Source organism: Pseudomyrmex gracilis, unplaced genomic scaffold (genome assembly GCF_002006095.1).
Source record: "Pseudomyrmex gracilis isolate BER0280 unplaced genomic scaffold, ASM200609v1 scaffold_155, whole genome shotgun sequence".
NCBI classification, from domain to species: domain Eukaryota; kingdom Metazoa; phylum Arthropoda; class Insecta; order Hymenoptera; family Formicidae; genus Pseudomyrmex; species Pseudomyrmex gracilis.
The window spans coordinates 1-20314 of NW_018020739.1; the positions used below are offsets into that span (position 1 = coordinate 1).

At 39.7% G+C, this 20314-nt stretch overlaps 2 protein-coding genes across 3 annotated transcripts in view; one reads left to right on the top strand and one right to left on the bottom strand.

Moving 5' to 3' along the window:
- The first annotated feature begins 111 nt into the window (after positions 1–111).
- Positions 112–845, top strand: LOC109857317 (methylated-DNA--protein-cysteine methyltransferase). Its single transcript, XM_020433495.1, has one exon. It carries the CDS (start codon positions 185–187, stop codon positions 779–781), a length of 597 nt encoding a protein of 198 aa, XP_020289084.1. The 5' UTR covers positions 112–184; the 3' UTR covers positions 782–845.
- An 854-nt stretch (positions 846–1699) lies between these two features.
- Positions 1700–20314, bottom strand: part of LOC109857350 — a 49172-nt gene continuing 30557 nt past the window's right edge. For both annotated transcript variants that reach the window (XM_020433541.1, XM_020433540.1), the window contains exons 3-14: positions 14258–14486; positions 8038–8192; positions 6047–6241; positions 5746–5852; positions 5327–5493; positions 5031–5186; positions 4764–4831; positions 4570–4650; positions 4244–4405; positions 3914–4111; positions 3642–3743; positions 1700–3545 (exon numbers count right to left, since the gene is read on the bottom strand). In XM_020433541.1, coding sequence (XP_020289130.1) covers positions 3421–3545; positions 3642–3743; positions 3914–4111; positions 4244–4405; positions 4570–4650; positions 4764–4831; positions 5031–5186; positions 5327–5493; positions 5746–5852; positions 6047–6241; positions 8038–8192; positions 14258–14486 — 1745 coding nt within the window. In that variant the 3' untranslated portion in view covers positions 1700–3420. The remainder of the gene's footprint in view (positions 3546–3641; positions 3744–3913; positions 4112–4243; positions 4406–4569; positions 4651–4763; positions 4832–5030; positions 5187–5326; positions 5494–5745; positions 5853–6046; positions 6242–8037; positions 8193–14257; positions 14487–20314) is intronic.

Here is a 20314-nt window from a genome sequence, read left to right on the forward strand (position 1 = left end):
GTTGTTAAGAAATGACTGATTACAAATTTCCCCTCCACTGAATTGCCTGAATCTCGCGTATAAGAGGCACGGTGTGCTCGCGCAGTTCGAGCGCCACTTCGTTGCGCGTGAACTTGGCGCGAGGCACTACCGTGCCTCTTGATAGTCCACTAGCCAAACCAACTGCTACTACGTCGCGGCAATCATGGTTATATTTCGAAGCGTACAAATCAATGAATATCTTCGCAATAATTACAAACCGTTTAATCTGTTGTACGCGTTCCGTCAGACACCCTTTGGGAAATGTCTCATCGCTATAACCGACGTCGACGAGGATGTGGCATATCTAGCATTCGTCGACGAGAACGAAGAAGCTACGAAGAAGCAGAAAGCCTTGGAAATTCTGCGAACGAAATGGCGAATGACTGAGACAGTAGAAGATATCGAGAATAAAACGTTAAGAATTATTGAGAAAATCTTTTATTCCGACATGTCTCAGCTTGAGTCCGTTTCCGTCCTTGCGTTGGGCACGGAGTTTCAAATCAAGGTATGGAAATCTCTTCTAGATGTATCTCCTGGAACATTCGCCACGTATGAAGATATCGCGCGAATGATAGATCATCCGAAAGCTGTGCGTGCGGTAGGAAATGCAGTTGCTGGAAACAATATCGGGTATCTGGTGCCGTGCCATCGTGTGAGACATAAATGTGGCATCGACAAGTATGGTTGGGGTGAGCAACGAAAGAAAGCCATCCAACAATACGAAATCGACATGCTTGATGCAAAAGACTATAAAAATTAAATTGCTCTCTGTATATATGTTTCTACGATATATGTTTTGTTTCTGTTTAGCTAAAATATTTACGTGTGTATGTGTGATTAATCAGCATTATTTATTTTTAATTATTTTTTTTTTTAACAACTTGAGAATAAGTTGTAAAAGATAAGTTCTTATTATTTAGGTTTATTTTCACATATACACTTAGTCATGTAAAAGTACAAAATCGTTTTTTTTTTTAAATCAGTAAGATAAAATACAGAGAGATTTTCTACATCTTAAAATTTACTACGTTCCAAAAGTACAAAATCGTTTTTTTGTTTTTTCAATGAGTAAGATAAAATACAGAGAGATTTACTACATCTTAAAACTTACTACATTCCAAATGCTTATTCGAGAGAAGATAAATGATTGTTGTCACATATGTACAATTTTTACAACATATTTTTATACGCTAATCAACTATGTAATCTTAGTAAGTTACGTTACCTTAAGATAATCAGATTAAAAAATAAATTTATAAAATAAGAGTAAAATCTAAGTAAGTATTGATTTTCTCCTTAGAGAGTTACACAATTCTCACAATATCCTTGCGCAAAGTTGCATTCTCTATATTTTGCTAACGTTACTTCATACTGGTACCCAATTGCTTCCCATAAATAAGAATAGTATAAATATAACTAATAATAACGAGAGAGAAACTAAGCTTTTTTGTTGTTAAACATGTAAGTTTACATACTTTTTTAAATGAAAACTAGGTAATAACTATTTCCATTAAAAATGAAATAGTTTTGCATATGGCTTTTGAAAGTTGTGCCTCAAAATCGTAATTTTGAAACAATTTGTATCGGCACAAATACGTTGTAACTTTGTTACAACTTTTGTTTCAACTTTGTTTTTAATTTTTAACTGTATTTCAAATAATTTGTAATACATATATATACTACATATTTTATTATTGCTTATTAGTTTTTATACAATTATTCGTCTTTACTTGTAGGACTGAATACGACTTATATAAATATAAAAAAAATTATATATAGATGTAAAATCATGTGCTTTTAATGCAAGTGTATATATAGGTAATTATAAAGTTTTTCTGTACAAGTTTTTCACACATAGTTAAGAAAACGTAGTAAATATGTTATTCCATTATTAATATTAAATAATCAACAAGTTTACATGTACATTTCCATTGTTTGTAAATGGCTTTATATTACATTTCTCACTCTCTCTCTCTTTCTCTCTCCATTTTGCACATTAATCTATTAAACACAGTAAAAATCACACGTACACAACACGTTACAATTCTAAAATGACAAAAAATGAGACTGTTTTTACATATTTGTTACAAATGTGTTTTCTTAGCTCGCTTGTATACATCAAAACTTTTATTTCCTTATTGATGAAGTTCATCACTAATTTTTTTATATTGATATGTACGTATTTTTCGCAAAGAAATACGTTTTTTTTATATTAAAAAAGACCTTTTGTTCTTAATGAAAAATAAAAGAAATTAGAAATCAGATCATACAGAAATCATATTACAAAAATTAATGTTATGTCAGTCTTACATATGTAAATATGTAATTTATAATATTCGTCTAATCAGATTGTATGTACTCACAGCTGTTTTTCGGTTCTACAAGTATTAAAAAAAAAAAAGAATATCTTGCTGCTGTTGTGTACTATCATAAGAAATATTATCATCTTATAAACAGAGAGGCACTTGAGTCCTATTTTGAATTAAAAAAAAAACGCATGTACGTACACATACGTATTAGTGATTAAAAATTAAAATCTTTGTGGAGATAAAGAGTCCGTTTAGAATAAGATCAAAACAATTTATCAAAAATTTTATTTTATTAAATAAAATGTATTAAACAAACTTTATTTTATTTTTTATTAAATAAAATAAAACTTTGTACACAATTTTATTTATAAAATAACATTGCGGTCAGTTTCTTCGAGATTTTTTATCAGCAAATAACTCGTTGCTGAGCAATAAGAAAAAGTATACAGACACACTTATTTAACGCGACAGTTAAATAAGTTTACATAACTGTCGTTATATAATAAGCGTTCTATATATCTTTATGTCGTGTCTCTCTGTGTGATGTGTTCGTTGTGTATAAAAGTCACTAGAAGAATCGGTATGTAAAAGTAGCGGTTCTTTGGATTTCCGTAGTAATGTATATAAACAGTCTTGTGTGTCAATATCTGTATCCCACAAGGCAGTGTGTAAACATGACTGTGTGAGTTTTATACAACGCGTTTATAAAAACTAAATATCTCTCTATTTTATCATACGAAGCAATCACAACTTTATCTCGTCAGCCAAGTGTTTATAATATACAGCTCCATAGTAGTTTTTGTAAATACGTATTTGTTTGCTTGTTTTCCTTTTTCTTCTGGAAGATTCGTTTTGTACAACGCGGCGTGGGCGGAGTAGCATACGAGTTGAAAAAATACAGTATAGTTTTCTATAAATTTCTACAATATTTTTCTAAAACGCGCGATTTCGCAATAAATATTCGTACGTCTTCGTCATCTGTCGGATGTAAATAACAAAAATACAGCAAACTATACGCACCAAAAAGTGGCAGTATTGTTCATTAACTATATAGTTACTAGACTATAATCGAGCGCAATTGACGGTATCATTATTCGAGCGCGTACGATAAAAATGTTACGCGCAACGTGACGAACGCAATGACGGAAAGCACAAGATCGATCGATCTGCAACGTGTTGACGAGGAAACCGCACTTCCTGACCCTCGAGTGTTATCTGTCGAGAGATTATAAAATTGTTAAACAACTAATTACATTATATACGTATCTTTAATGTAAAAAAAAAATATATATATATAAAGTCTCTCTTTACCTGTCTTTGGTCGCGGAGTGGTCGAGATCCTCATTATTGGATTGTGAGGAATCGGTTTCATTGGAATTGGCGCGGGACTTGCCGAGCAGCCGTAACATTGTCCTGAAATCAGACAATATGTATCGCAATATAAAAATCGTGCGCTATTTGTTGCTGTCGCGATAATTGGAAAAATCTACCTACTTCCTATGTTGGCAACGCGTATTTTCACAAATATAGAGAAATAAAAACATATATCAAGTAAAAGTTTATAAAAAAATCAACCTACTTACCTTTTTTGTAGAGACGCATGCCCTGCGTTTTAGGATCTATGTTACGTATGCAATGATCGCCAGCTTCTTTGATGTATATCTCCTCGTCGTTAACGATCAAACCTACGAAGCACTCGTTCGTACCGGTGTCGTTTCTCATGGTGTACGTATACATCACGCCTTTTTCTTCCCACTGTCCCAGGCAAAGATACGTGCGTTCTGAAAAAACAACGAACAAACGCTCAAAAAAGTTATGTGTACAAAGACAGAAATGCTCTCTTTTATCTGTAAATTGTCAATCACAAATGTTACGTTTGTATTTTATAATTTTATTACGCGTGTGTATATTACCTTCATAGAGCTCGCCGGACTCGCAATCGCTGACTTTGAAATACATTATTTCGCGAGTGTTGCAGTTGCTGCTCAATTCCGCGCACATTCCCGACAGATCTGTTATCATTCCCATGTACTGACCCGTGATTGGACAGGGCGACTCCACCAGGCGTTCGATACCTGATTAAAAAAAAAAAGATTTTTTGCTCTGTGTAAACACATTAAATAGAAACATGTGCATCTTACAAATAATTGTAAGTGTTAGTATATATATATATATATTATTTTAGAATTATGATAATGAAGTGACTGTATTAAATATGTACGTGTCTGTTTTAACTCACGTGATTGGGTCATCCACACCGGTTCGTCCAGATTGCGATCGTCGCACAACAAGGGTTGATATATTGGACTCAAGACCATTCCTATCGAGCGAAATTATTTTTTGCGTAATAACAATGATGACATCTGATGTAAGTAAATTAATAAGTAGACAAAAAAAAAAAAAAAAAATTCACCTATCGCCTAATAAGTTTACCTATTGTAAATTCCAATACATTTTCGCTACGTTGCCTCATCAGTAAGCACACAAAAGCGGACTGCTCGCTGTAATTCAAAAATTAAACGTTCTTTTTACTTATTTCAATTTTGCAACCCAGAAAAATAGGAATAATTTTTAAAACTCAGAAGAATGTTGTGACAATGTTTAATAGATTTTCAGTTTTTTCGTATTTTAATTTTTCACTTTCTTTTCTCTCTCGATATAGAATGTATTTAATAAAAATCACAAATTGCACCTACTTACCATTGATCTCTGGAGTACACTATGTATCGGCCAGTCTCGAAGTTTGATTCCACCGTGATGAAGGTGTAACTATTGTAACCGTTGAGATCGGTAAAAGTCATGGTTCCATTAACTATAAGAGATTCCTCCCACAATCCTTGGGCCCATTTCGGGAATCTGTTATTTCATTTATTTAATGGAGATTTGATTATTACAAGTGTTTTACAGTTTTTAAAAAAAAACGCGCTTTTAATATTGATAAAAAATTGTGTCTGACTTATAATTCAGTTATATCGTATAAAAACTAATGTACTCACGTCGCGACGTGAGTCTGCACGTAATCTGGCACGCTCTTCTGATTTGGGGTTTTGCTCAGAATAAAAGTCTCGTATCCGCTGGACGAATTATCTAAATTCTGCGTACAACTCGAGTCACTGCTGAGCGCCATGTAAGTTTTTCCCGTTTTATTATCAACGTGGAATAGCTGGAAAATTTATCACTCATTCGTTTAATGCTCGTTATTAGGATATATTTTGTATAGAAAAAAAATACGTTAAACTTTTTTTAATATCGAATGACATATATATAGATTTCATTGCACACATATTAAAAAAATGGATTGAAAAATTAATTTTTATATTGTTCGTTTTTGTGTATGCATTAGACGCGAGCTGACACGTCTTTATCTCATCTTATTAATTTAAGTCAAAAACTTATGAATTATTGTGTAACGTACTCCGCATCTGTATTGAGGTCTGCTATCGTCAGCGTCTTTGTCCCAAAGAACAATATAATTAGAACCGTTCGGACCCGGCCAGCTGCCCAAACAATTGTATGTGAGATCTGCACGAGAAAAAAATTGGAAGTACATACATTTCAACAATTTTGACGATAATTCAAATTAACAAGCACATATTCCAACGAAACTAATTTTTCCAACTCCTTTCTCACACACACACACGCGCGCATTTACTTTTACGTAAATTTAAATCTTCAAAAATATAAAAATACATATGTTTTTCAATATATGAACTTACTGCTCGCTTCGAAGTTGCATCGTTTAAAATTGAAATTTAAAATTGAACCATCTGGACAATTGTGGTACTCGGAGGAGAACGTGTTGCATTCGACTGACGTGTCGGTTCCATTTTTAATGTCGTATTTGAAATGATACAGACCGGCGATAGGACAGTACTCGTTCCGGATCGCCGTACCGCCAATTTCTTTCGTTCCTGTTAAAGAAACAATAGAATGCAAGTTAATTCTTTTCGGTTACAAGGTTTACCATCAGCACTTTGTGTAAAGCTTTGTGCGACGTTTGATTTTTACGGCAACACAAAGTGAAACGAGGAGCTTTCGAAAGCTGTCACTTTTACGCTTCCGAAGAATAGCTGACGATAAATTGCGTGGACCATAAACTAGGAAAACAAAGAAAACGGGAATGGAAACACGGCAAGAAAGAACGAATGGGAATGTGGTAGGTCGCGCGCGTTCTGACGAAACTCGGTCTTTTTTTTCTTTTGAGAAACACACTTCTCTTTTTAAACCGGTCCCTTGTTTACCGAACAAAAAACAGAAAAGAAAGAAAAATGTCAAACAATAAATAGCATCAATTATCATTTCTCTCTATCTTTCTCTTAAATATCTTCTTTTCTTCAGATAGTAATGAGAGAAAACTTTTTATTAGTAAAAATTTAAACAAAACAATTCGAACAAATTATTTACAAAATAATTGTTGCAGTCTTTTTTTTCTGTATAATATGTTCGCTCGATCAATCTCAACTGCTCTTTTTCGGAACTCAAAAAGAGATCGAAACTGCCGTATTTGCAACAAATTTCGCCGGATGCGAGCTGTTCACACGTCGACGTTGATCGCTCGCCGTCAATTTGGCCTTTTTTTTTTTTTTTTTGCACGCGACGAATTGTCTCTGATTTCTCTCCCTTTCTTTCTCAGAACCCCGAGATGATTCGCTGAAACAGTTTACGCACGGACGTTCTATTACGTTCTTCCGCCGGACCACCGATCCGCGTTTTCGGTTCCCGTGAAGATCATCGCGTGCAGCGACACGGATCAAAGCGTGAAACCGGGATTACCCGAGTGGAATTGAGACTGAGAATCGGCGCGCCGTCGCGCCGGTCGTCTCGATTGTGGGGTGCGACGACAGGTGCAGATTCCTCTGGGAGCTGCCACAGGTGAATCCGCGTGATAATACACCGGAAGCATACGAAGGAATCGATGCTCATCAGCGTGTGATCTTCATTAAGGAAACTAATAAATACGACACAGGCGCGAATGTATGAGCGCTACAATGCCAATTAATACACAGTTGTTTATTTGACATAGAAGTAATGGTTTTAGATTATTTTTTTTAACAGAATTCATATTTTTAACTTTCTCCGTTTGCAATGTGGTTTTTTTTTTTTTTACTAACGTCGTCTGCATAACCGGGTCTGAGAAACTCTATTTTCTTACTGTTGCAGGCTTTAAAAAAAATCTTAGAAAATTCTGAAATACTTTATAAGGTCTCCACTTTACTGTGGAAGCGACACTTGAACGAAATATTCAAATTCTTTTGCAACAAAAAAAAATAAATAAATAAAAAATAAAAATCGAAAGAAAGAACTCGAACAAAGAAATTGTTCTCGGGGAACTGAAATCCCCAGACGGAGAGTTAAATATTGTCAATATAAACGATTTCTCAAGCACCTTTTTATCTGCTCGCTCCGCATTGATTTTACGTCTTCGGCGAGATAAATATCAATCGCTCTGAAACCGCAGTTTGCTCAATAGATGCAAAAAAAAAAAAAAAAAAAAAAAATGCGCTCGCGCGCGTTAGTTCGCATGAAGAATGATTTAAGTAGTTTAGAACCGTGAGAAAACGCGATTATCGAGAGAGATCAAACCTGCGCGCACATTTTCCGTGTAAGGTCGGTGTTCATTATCATAAGTATGTCTCGCATTAAAGCTCCGCGCGTCACAGGTTGCGGTCTCCGCGATTATCGAGAGAAATCCGGCTTTTCTACTTACGGTACAGCATCGAGGTGGAGTTCAGTGTGTCGCAGGAGGCCAAGGCAGCCGACTCGAATAGGTAACACTTGTTGAGAGCTTCCGAGAACACCTCGATAACGTTCCGCGTCCTTCGCATCAGCCGGAAACACCTGATGCAGTCTTTGTCGCCGTTTCTGAAACAAGCGCGCATTTAAATTACGTTTTTTTTTAAAAAAAAAAAAAAAAATCACGTAAAGCAAATCAATCGCATATGTTAAAATTTTTTTACTATGTGTGTTTTTGCGCTCATTCTCTCTGAGCTCTGTTTGTAGTTCTCTCGCGAGCGCTGGCTGTATCGCACAATAGCGGTGGGATAGAACGCGTTTTTTTTTTTTTTTTTTTTTTTTTTTTTTTAACGTCCTCGTGTGACGAGCATCTCGCGAATTAACACGCTGCTTGCCCAGGCGCAGGAAGTGCAGCAATGACAATTGCAAGAGAAGAAGCAAGAAGAAGCATCGTGAATTCTTGTTCTCTTTCCTCGAGCGACGTCAACGACTCGCCGTGTAGCAACACACACACGCGATGTATTTCTCGAGTCAGAAGAAATTTCGCCGCGGTATACGAAGTGATATGTTTAAAATATATTATAGAGTTAAGACTCGCCCGGCCGTGTATAGTTGGTCGAAGTTGTTTGAGAGATATAAATCACTCTGAAATCACATCGTCAACGTTTTATCTTTGACCGCGGATATTGGCTCTAAAGAGATAATGTTTAAACCTAGATTTATAAGACAAAGAAAAGAAAAGCCGGAATAAAGCCGGAGAAAACGACTGAGTGAGTAATGCGTTATGGCTCGCGCCGCGAGCATCTGGGAAAATTTCGTGTTGCGTGAAAACAACTTTTGTGCAAGATCATGGGAATACCGTGCACACGCGCTTTGTGCGCTATCACGGCCGTTATCTATATTCGGTTTTCACACACAATTACGAAAATGGCAGTGAATGATTGCGAGAGAAGTTTTCATTTGTGTCTAACAGTACATCCGCCGTGTGTGTGTGTGTGTGTGTGTGCCGTACATATTCGCTCAACAAAATCACCGTCGTGGTAAATGCGTTATTTAAATAATTGCGAGCCATTAGGCCATTAGGTTAACTACATAGATGTTGCGTTCGAGGATATACGCGTTCTAAAGGGTTTAAGCGTCGGAATGTTGCACGCGCCTCAATATTACATAAAAAAAAAAATAAAAATTAATAATTAAAAAGAATTATCAATAAAAAAAGACCAATTAGAGCCAACGCTCTTCAGTTGTTGCGTCAAGTTGATTGAAAGTAGTTGAGGAAAAAAATGTTTATATATAAAAATACAAATGTTTATATGTTTGTTATAACAAATATCAATTTGTGATGAGAAATTTCCTCCACTTTTATGTAGAACACATTTCTTCTTGCACCGCTTACTTGTTGCTGATAATTTTATCGATTTTTTGAAACAGCACGCAAGAGCGCAGCGATGTGATATTGGAATGTGAATCAACTCGACGATATCTCTCAACGACACGAGGTGGTTTATATACGCGTCATATATATACCAGCGCAGATAATTTCTAACTGCAATATCCATCGGTATTGCCTCTATAATCAAATTTCTGAAGAACGCCCTTTGTATCATAAAAAGTATGCACACATGTCGCGCCGATATTATGCAACTCGCGCGGACAAGCGACGTGTGTGGGTTCCTCCTCCATTTACCGTAGTCGCGTGTGGTCACCGGTCACCTGCCATATATAGGATCCCAGTACTCGGCCGTGTAAACGGCTTTAACAGAGCAACTCGGTTTGAAAACCGTCTGCGCAGGTATATACGTGGTTCGCCTCGGCGCCAAATGTTACACGATTGGTTTTTGTTCCACGCGCGCAATTAATTTGGATTCGGGATAATAAGTTACGCTTTGAATAGTTCGCTCGAAACGAGCTCGAGTTACGTGGCAACGCTCGATGGGGGGATTCGCGCGGGTCGTTCGTTATTTACTTCGTTAGACGTTTGTACACTTTACAACTTTGCTCGTTCCGCAATTTTTTTTCTTCGTCCGATCTCCATACCACGCCACCTATCAAATTACGGATCGGAATTCCATTCGCTCTCTGCCGAAGCTCTGTCATCATCATCCGATATCCCACTGATCCGAAATGTAAATTGCAAACTGAAATCATGAATTTGCATAACGACATTGCGCGCAATTGTCTAAAGCTTGTCTCGCACGAGAGCGACAAAAATCGCGTCGAGGTGAACGAACGAATGAGAATATAAGCGATATATGCGATCGCGAAAATCGCAATCGTGATGTGTGAGATTCAACGTGCGAAGAAGAACTCGCTTACTTACTTAACATCCTCTCGTCGACAACTGCCGACAAAGTGTGCGGAAAAAAATTTTTACTAACGACCGATTCAATTGCCAACGGTTGTCGGAATTCGGACCGACTTGTCTCTCGCAATTAGAGTGACAAATGATGAATGCGGAGTGTGTGTGTGAAACCGGCTTAAGAGGAATTACGCGCGTTGCGTTCTCGTCGCGATGATCGCGCGACGAGGAGAGGAGTGGCGTCGACTCTCAACGTGCGCGTCGTCGACGGGACTCGCGAAGGTGGTGTGGTACATGGAAACTGGAGGAGAGAAGACCCCGCAACCACCTTCGGCTAGTCACTCCTCCGTCTTCACGGAGATTAATGGCGAAAGATGCGGTATGCACAACGCGCGCGCAGAAGAGAACGCAGAAAAGACCCTCTTGTTCTATCCGATCGTCTCTCGAAGAGGTGGGGCCCCGCGTGGCAAAGAGCGCGCGCGAGAGAGCTTTTGCAGCTCGGCGACGATATATATCCTCTTCCGATGTCGTTTTTTCAACGGGAGGGTTTAAACGACTGTTACGCGGCTGCCACGCCAAACGTTTTATACCGGACGCTTCACGAGCGAACGTTCGGCAAAAAGTCGTCGCTTAATCGCGACGGGCTATTATCAGCGCGAGATGTGCGCAAGAAAACGCAATTATTTTCTTCAAAACGACGAAGGAAATGAGAGCGCAACTTTTTTTTTTTTCAATTGTTCGAAATAACCAAATGAATTTAAAATAAATATTTTTACGATCTCCGCTCGAAAAAGGAATGTTTTTCTTCGTAACGAAGAAGAGAGGGAAACTCTCTTCTCGCAATTTGAATTATTTTTTTAATCAAACATTTATCTCTTTTCACATAGAATTTTTAACGTACACGCAAAATATATATTCCCTCTTGTATTCGCACCGCGACGGACTTGGTTCGTACAGATGTTCGCAACGATAAAATAACATTTTACACACAGTCTCCTCTATTTTAAATATCTCACTGGTAGTTCTGCGTATATATTTTATTTCAGATGTTGGGGGGGGGAGGGAGGAGGGAGGAAGGTGCATGACAGTGTAAATTATAGACGTGCGGTCGCGCGTACCATTACCCTTGCAAATGCGGATTAACCAACAACCGCGGCGATATTGCGTCGGCTATATGCTTCTCTGTCTTTCTCTCTCTCTCTCTCTCTCTCTCTCTCTCTCTCTCTTTCTCCTGAGAGAGGAAGTTCCCGTAACAAACGGCGGCGGGAACATAGCGATTCTACTCTACGTAATGCGAAATCTCGTAGCAAGCGTGCGAGAACGGGACAGCCATTTAAACGCGAATTCTACACACGTGGCTTTTACGAGTATTGCTTGTCGTCCTTTTTCCCTCTCTCTTTCTCTCGAGAGTAAATTATTAGTACGCACTTCGAATATCGTTAATAGCCGTGGGGCGATTCTCGCGCGCTGGATGCAAAATGTCCTGTCGTTGGAAGGGAATAGCGCGTAACTGCGGCGATTTGACGTAAAAAAAAAAAAAAAAAACTCGAGAGAGGGATAGTCATCGATCGATTTAAACGCGCGCGCGACGTTTTATACGAGGACGGAAAAATAGCCGGCAATTAAGCTGCGCGCGATCAAATCTCGAGCAATCAACCGACGGAATCGCTCCGGGTGAGATGCGCATGTTACACGCTATAATCGCGCCCATTTACATATCATTCGAAGCAAGAGAGAGAGAGTTGATTGGGATTTATCTTTCGTAATAAATCTTTACGGAAAAATTGCACGTCGCCGTGTTAATGAATTAGTTGTTTGATCGGTTGTTTAAGAATATAAACGAGAATAAAAAACGCAACGCAAAACGCAACAATAATACGCGTCTCTCGAAAACTAAATAAAAAAACGAGAGAAGAGGAATTTCTTGTAATATTCATACAGCGCGCGCGCGCGCGCACGCACGCGCACGCGGTAGCTCGTTAACGATTCAACGCGAATCGCGAAGTATATGTGTGCCACATCGTGTTTCTTAGAGAAGAAAAACAAGAAGACGAGAGAATGAAGAAAAAGGGACGGGCTCTCTAACGTGTATGCCAATTTATGCATACTTGGCCGGACAACACCCACGTGACTTCGTGAACGTCGTCCAGATGCGTCTCGGGGAGAGACTATCGATGTATCGGCGCGACGCGAGGGATCTCGAAAACTTTGGATCGTCTGTAGAGACGCGAAAAAACCTGATGAAATCGATTCTCTCGAACAGCGAGACGATTTTTTATTCGTTTTTATTTGTGAATAATTTGTTTAAAAAATTTAAGAAAAAAAATTGCTTTTATGTACACAATTGTTTGAGCAAAACTTGAGTTTTTTCCAAGTCGTCGTGTCCCGCAGCTATCTAGAGAGATCCTTTCTTCGAAAGGATGACGCTGAAGCTACATAACGATTTGGGACGCGAGAAGGATCTTGGCGTTTCGCCATTTCCGTTTTACGGCTCTTCTCGTCCTCTTTCCGGAATTAGCCGGGGTACGCGACACGGCGCGAATATCTGTGTGTCCGCCTGTTTACAAGGATTTCTCTCTTTCTTTCTCTCTCTCTCTCTCTCTCTCTCTCTCTCTCTCTCTCTCTCTCTCTCTCGGTTTATTTTCGTGCCAGACGAGTCGCAGACGTGTCGCGGTACCCCCCCGAAAGAGGAGTCGCATCGGCAGACTAATTTAACCTTAACCCCTTCACACCCTTTTCATTTTCCGCGGCGACAATGTCCCCCCTTTCCTCCGTCGTCGCTGTCGTCGTCTTCGTCGTCGTCGTCGTCGTCGTCGTCGTCAGCGAATTCTGCTCTCTTCGGCGGAAAGAACCCTCTTTCTACTCGTTGAACGATCCGCCGACATTCTCCCGTGTCTAGACTCACGTAAAAAGCAGCAAAAGTCGCGCGCGCGCGCAATTTAGATACCATGCGGGACGAGCGTCGCGGATACGTGATATCTCAGTTTGCAAGTGTGCGATGTGTGTTGTACCGTTATTTCTAAGTATTCTGAAAGTTTTTTTGCTTATCGTCCTTCGCGGACGGTAGTTCCGGCCGTCTCCGGTTCTTCCCGCGGTATAAATCAGAAACTTCGATATTTATAGCGTCGCGAGAGAGAGAGAGAGAGAAAGAGAGAGACACTTTTACGCGTCCGTAAACTCTTTCGCAACACGACCGTTTCGACTTTTTGCGCGAGGACTTTTCTTAAACTTAAACGCGCCTCGCGTCTTGAAGATCTCAAAGTTGATGAAACAGAGCGACTCAACGCGACGTCTCTCTTTTTCTCTCTCAGTCTCTCAATTATTATTAAAAATAGAAGAGGAGTGTAGCAAGCTTCAAAAAATTCTCATAAAAACAAGAAATGTATAATGGCCATTTGAAGCAAAAAACACTGGTGATAATGTGTGTATGAAAGAGACATTACTTTATTCAAGCAGGCAACACATAGAACGTTTTTGGCCTTAGATTAGGCCTTTATCAATATATATATATAAATATGATGTTCTTGAATAAATAGAAATATCAAAGATATTTAAAAATATCTTTGATATTTAGAAATATCAAAGTAATTCAGTTACTTTGATATTTCTAAATTGTAATCATGTGACTCGATAAAGTATTTATTCAAGAACATCATATTTATATATATATTGATAAAGGCCTAATCTAAGACCGAAAACGTTCTATGTTGCCTGCTTGAATAAAGTAATGTCTCTTTCATACAGACATTATCACCAGTGTTTTTTGCTTCAAATGGCCATTATACATTTCTTGTTTTTATGATTATTAAAAATATTACTTAAATACAATATAAAGCAGAATCAGCGATTATATTTCTTCGATGTGTAAGGAAATGTTAACGTCGAGTTAACTGACCTGTCTATCAGCAGCACGTTATCGCCGACCCTCTTGTGGCAGTAGCCCCACACCGGTATCGCGTTGAAGGTGATGTTGATGGTGGAATACTGAATGGGCTCGTTCGCCATGTCGCCGACGCCCTTTCCGCTCACCTGCGTCACGAATTCGCCCTGGAATTCCGCGGAGAAGTAACAACCCACCATGAACCGCGGGTCGTAACCTTGAAGAACCTCGCTTGTGGAATCAGCTGGAAAAGAAAGAAGAGTCTCCATTATGGCTGCAATTGGCTGCCGTTTGCGAACGCTGCATTTTGCGAGAGAAACAAAAAAAAAACGCTTGTCTCGATTCGCAATGAGAGCAAATAAATTTCTCTATCACGTTCATTTGGCGTTCCTCTTTCCGCTAAAATATTATTTTGTCGGTAAAGATTGACGTGGAACTTAATTGTTTAATTATTCTCACGAATTAAGTTGACGATGTCTGCATTTAATTCAGAAAATAATTAAAAAAACGTATAGCGAGTGTCTGCCCCATGTTGTGGGTCTCGACTACGGCGGCGAGAGTGTGTTTGGCATGCAAAACGGTAACTATACTCTTGTTCCGCCACCCACATGTCACGCAATCAACAGCCCGTGTAAGGTCATTAACGTTGGCACTAATTATAAGTGTTCCCGAAAGACAGGTGACGGTCGCGGGATCACCAGTCGTGGCAAAGAAGAATCGCATCGCTTCTATTTCCATGTACACACATATGTAAAATACTATATATATATCATAACATATAAATAACTACATCACGTAAAATATAAAATACTATATCGTAAAATAATTTCGCTCGACTGAAAATACGAACAAAGTGACAGTTTTTTCTGACAGTTTGCTTTGAAACCATCACAAACTGTCAGAAAAGCTCTCATTTTTTTTTTTCTAAATAAAAAAAGTTGTTTTACCGATCAAACAAATGTCTCGTGTTTTACGGCGAGAAAGCTCCGGAGAGAAATGTCCGACGTACATAAACGCATAAGTTTCTCAAACGTGTTCGAGAGCGTGTCTGGAGAACATTTCAGAACGCGGAGAGCGCGCTGATGATTGAAAAACGCAGACGCTACAGGGAGGTGGAGAAGTCGAGCAAACTGTATTGCGGTCTGTCTGCGGCGATCTCTTTTTTTCTCCGTCTTTTCTCAGTCTCTCTGTCTCATTCTCTCGTTATAATCAATGTTCGCGGCAAAAAGCACCGTCGTAAATTACTTCACGCACGATTCGCGGCATAATGGAAATCGAGAACCGCGCGCGAGTTCTCAAAGTCCTCGCGCGGTCTCTCTTCGCGCGAGTTGGTGATCCTTACTTAACGAGGAGCATTTTGTACACACATATACGTGTTGTGTATATTCTTTGTGCCGAACCGCGAACATATCCGATAGACCTTGAGCAACATTGTATGTGCCGGGTAGCGGCAATAAAAACCTGGTCAAAAGATTTTCTGGCAGGCGTATATACGACGAATAAAACGCATCCTGCCTGGTTTTTATATTGTCCTGCGGATTATAATTAACTCTCTCTCTCTCTTGCGCGCGCGCGAGCTGAAGACGAGACGGCGAGAGATATTGCGCGCCTGAGGAAATGCATCGCGTAATCACGCGCGCAAAAGAAGGATTGCTGCTTAAAAAAAAAAAACAAAACACAAACCGATCGTGAATAAGATTTAATTTGAAGCGTGTCACACAAACACGTAATCATATAGCGAGTCACGACGTTGATAGAACATAAGAAAACGGAAAGAATCGTTGATTACACGATCGCAATGATGTGAGAGATGTGAGTTGCAGAAATAAATAAAAAAACTTTGCGACGCAAATTGATTTGCGATGCAAATTGATTATATATATATATATATATATATATCAAAACAAATCTCTTTATATATATATATTTCTTAAATATATAAATATATATACACATATATGTGATAATTTTAAAATATTATTATTCAAAGTATTATTATTCAAAGTATTATTATTCAAAGTATTATTATTCAAAGTATTATTATTCAATTTGTGTTATTCGAAATTGTCACAACTTGACGAAAAAAACTAATTCGTCGACGAAGGCGACGTGTTTTTGTTTCCTTCGACGAACACGTGTATTTTCCGGAGATACGCCGTTAATTGACCGATAGATAATCAAAGATGACGTGACGGCGCGAAAGGCCATCACGACGCAGGATACATCGCGCGCGTAACAAAAAGAAATAAATGACAGAACGAATAAGAAGTGACGGGGCTTGAGCGCCTCTACATACGTTCATTTTATTAAAGGGCCATGAACGACGGAAGTGGGATCAAGTTTTTCCCACAGCGCGCTTCTTCGCGGCATGCCTTTGTAAATAACGCGCGTTTTTTTTTATCCTTCGATCTGCGCGATTGTAACGCGCTAGGCCGCGATCGCAAGTAAATCCGATCGTTGTTTTATTATATCGTTGGTTCTCGTGATATTAAATCTCTTGAGAAAATAAACAAACGAAACGTTTTTATGAGCTTTACGGTTCTAATGAAAAATTTGACAAATGTCCTCGGCTACACATTCTTGAGAATATATTGCATATTTTTGCAAAAATGCATTTTTGTTACATCACACATATTTTTGTATTTATATTAACTTATTATCCAAAACATGATAAAAATTGTTATTTAATTACTAAAAACTATCAGCGCGTTAAAATTAAAAGTTGATGCGAGTCGAGCATATTTTTTTTTCGTGCCTGAAAAAATTGTCGCGTTCCGAAAAATGTCCGAGAAGTATATACCAGACACATCCAACGATTGATACGCGCCGGCGGCGGCGGCGGCGCGCGTATGTAACGTTAATTCATTTCGAAGCGTAATTCCGCTTTAATGGGCGTCATCAATATGACAGAAAGGCGCGAGAGAATCGGTGCGCGCAATCTCGATCGTATTCGCTTGTCTTCGCATGTTCCAAGATACGTGCATTACACACGTATATATTTGTATGTATTCGTCGGACGACGAGAGTTCCACGGAGTTGCATTCCTCGCGCGCAACCGCCGATGGGCGCAACGACGTAAGTACGTACGTACGTATGTACCATGTGACGGCGCAATTACTCCGGAGAACTTTTTGGTTCCGGTAGGAGGAGCGCGTTTCTCTCATTCTTTCTCGTACGCGCGCGTTCGCGTATATCCTTATATATTATCTTATCGTTCTCCTTCATCTACATAAAAGGACGATCAACTGCTCCTCTTTACGTAACCTTCACGTTCTACCTTCCACTTCGTCTCTCGCGAACGCGTCGTTTGTTTTCTTCCCTCGTATCTTACCCAAGTTTCTTCGATCCATCGGAATTATCGACAGATAGTGGTGATTCACGACATCCTATATATACTATTTTCTTTACGGAGATACACTTAATCTTACCGTCAAATCCGCGCGCACATCGTAATTAGCGTGCGTCACGCATTGGTCGTTCTCTAACTATAACGACGCTTGATAAACGTGTGTGCTTTAATAAAATATATAGTTAAAAGGAAACCAACGCTACTATATATGTGCGCACATCTCCATATAATTACGGATAATGAAAATCCACTTTCCCGCGCGATCGTTGATCAGCGAGGGTCGGTAACAAATTATATATTGAATTTAATTGCAATTTTCTTAAGAGAAATTGAAATCGCGAAGATAAGATAAGATCGAAGTGCAAATGCGATTTCACGGGGATTTTCTTTTCGACTCGGATGTTCGTCGATCGACGTTTGGCGTGTTTAACGCGCGGACACGAGTTTTTAATAGTTTTCTACTATTCGCAATTACTCACCGAGTACGTTTCGTTTTTTTTTTTTTTTTTTTTTTTCAATCTGCAAAAGCGAGCGAGTCAAACAAATGTTCATCATCGCGGTGTGGCCAGAAACTTTTTTTTTGTTTTGTTTTCAATTACAAGTGAGATCGTTTCGATCGCGAAGAAAACGAAACGAATCCCCCTCCACCCCACCCCCCGCATTGCTCCCTTCAATTCCATTCCCTTTTTCTTGCGCCCTTCATCACTACACTCCGTGATTACTCGAGATTTCCTCCGATCATTCCCCGCGCCTGTTTCTTCTCTTCGCCGGACGATTTGAATTCCATCTTGCGAGGAGATACCAGGTGTTCGCGCGTCCAGGAGGGTCCGTACCTCCTGGTGAATCCTTAATGAATGCAAGAGGCTCGATACGTACGCCGAATGATCGCTCTGGAAATTAGAGGCTTGTGTCTAGAGAGAGAGAGAGAGGGGAGGGGGGAGAAGACGCAACCATGCATTTTATTTCAAGAACGGTCTCTCGCGTCTTCGTCCTTTTCACCCTTCAAGACGATTCTCTCGATTCTTCTAAAAAGAAGAAAAAGTGGATTTTCTGCGTAATTTGAGTTTTTAAAAATATGCGCACAAACAATTATATTTATACTTTTCAAAAAAGAGAGACTTTATAAAAAAGAAGTCACTCGTGAAACTGCCAATTTTCACGGCTTTTTCTATGGTGAGGATTTTAAGGAGAGAGCCAATATTCTATTTATTCTCGTTACATCTTTGCAGAGATATTATGTAATGCACATTCGAGAGTTAAAGATCGACAGAATTGAAGAATAATTATCAGCCCCCCCAGGGAAATTATCGTAACGTAAGATTCTTCCCGGTGTTTCGAAATCGGTCGCGATCAAGATCGATTCCGCGCGAAGATTGACGCGGAGTCGATCGTTCGTCATGAATCAAACGATAATATCGACGACCTTAAACCTCTCGCGTAATGGAAATCTATACGGGGCCGCGAGCGGCGGTATCGGTTGTGAAACATCGTCGGCGATCGTTGAATCTCACCTTTGCGCGCGAATCGACAGTATGATGTTTTCTCTCGTTTAACTCGACGTCCAGGCTCCTATCTCGATCTTAGAGACTCGCGAGAAAGAGAGAGAGAGAGAGAGAAGTCTCGCCAAATTGCCCGCAAGATCTGACAGAAGATCGCTTGCACTTTCCATTTAGATCGAGAGGTCAGACTTCAAAACCGTGCGAAAGGTGTGGCTCGGTATAAATCGAGTGCACCGTTGCGCGGTTCTAATATTGTTCAATAACGGTTCGCGCAAAACGCCAGGTGTGTGCGGTACGGTATTACTATGTATGTGCATGTTGGTCTCGCCGCTATCACACAACCTCACAATAATTTATCGCCGACCGACCGGTCTATCATTTCAAACACGCGTAATCATCGAAAGCCTCAGAACGATAATACGCTAACAGTCACGTTGGAGAAAGTTGCGCGCGGGGAAAACACTTGCACGTATATTTACTCATAATCCTAATCGTCTCAATCATCACGTAAATCTCTCAATTTCATTAACTACTCAATTTAATTACTTTCTTTTTTTTTTTTGTTTTTTTTTCGGTTTTTGTAGTAAAATTTGCGATAAAAAAAAACATTTAATATTTGCACCAAGGAACTGAAATGAATTATTCGCAATCGAGAGGATCGAGCAAAGATCGCGGTCTCCTCTCCCGCATATCGCGCCGTTATCTAAACGAGCGAAAGAAAAAGCGAAAAGGAAAAACAGCGCAACAGGGCGACGTGTACAAAGCTCCGATAAATCCTTAGCGCCGGTTACGCGACGTAATTGCACTCTCCGTTCTTCCGGAGACGAGAAGAAGGCGCGCGGACTCTCGGTCTTTCTTCGGGGCCGCAGACACCGGGGACTCCGCGCGCGCTGGCTTGGGGACTTCAAAGCCGTGCGAAAGGTGTGGCACGCGGTGCGGCACCGAGTTCCGGAGTTATGAGACCTCTCTCTCTCGTGGGTTCGGTTCTCAGGAACCCGAGACCACCGAGTTAAGTCGTATATAATGCGCGCGCGACGAGCAGAGCGAGCGAGCCAGGTCGAGCGTTATGCTCCTCCTCCTCGTCTTTCTCTTCTTCTTCTTCTTCTTCTTTTTCGTCTTCTTCCTGTTTCGGCTCTCACCCCCAAAGCATCTCCTCCCACATACCTGTTTCTGTTTGTCTAACCAACGACCGCGCTCGTTGATCAGCTATATTTCGAGAACACG

Bases quoted from the DNA above. Each gene is read 5' to 3' on its own strand.
- LOC109857317 (XM_020433495.1), top strand. From the start codon at position 185: ATGGTTATATTTCGAAGCGTACAAATCAATGAATATCTTCGCAATAAT.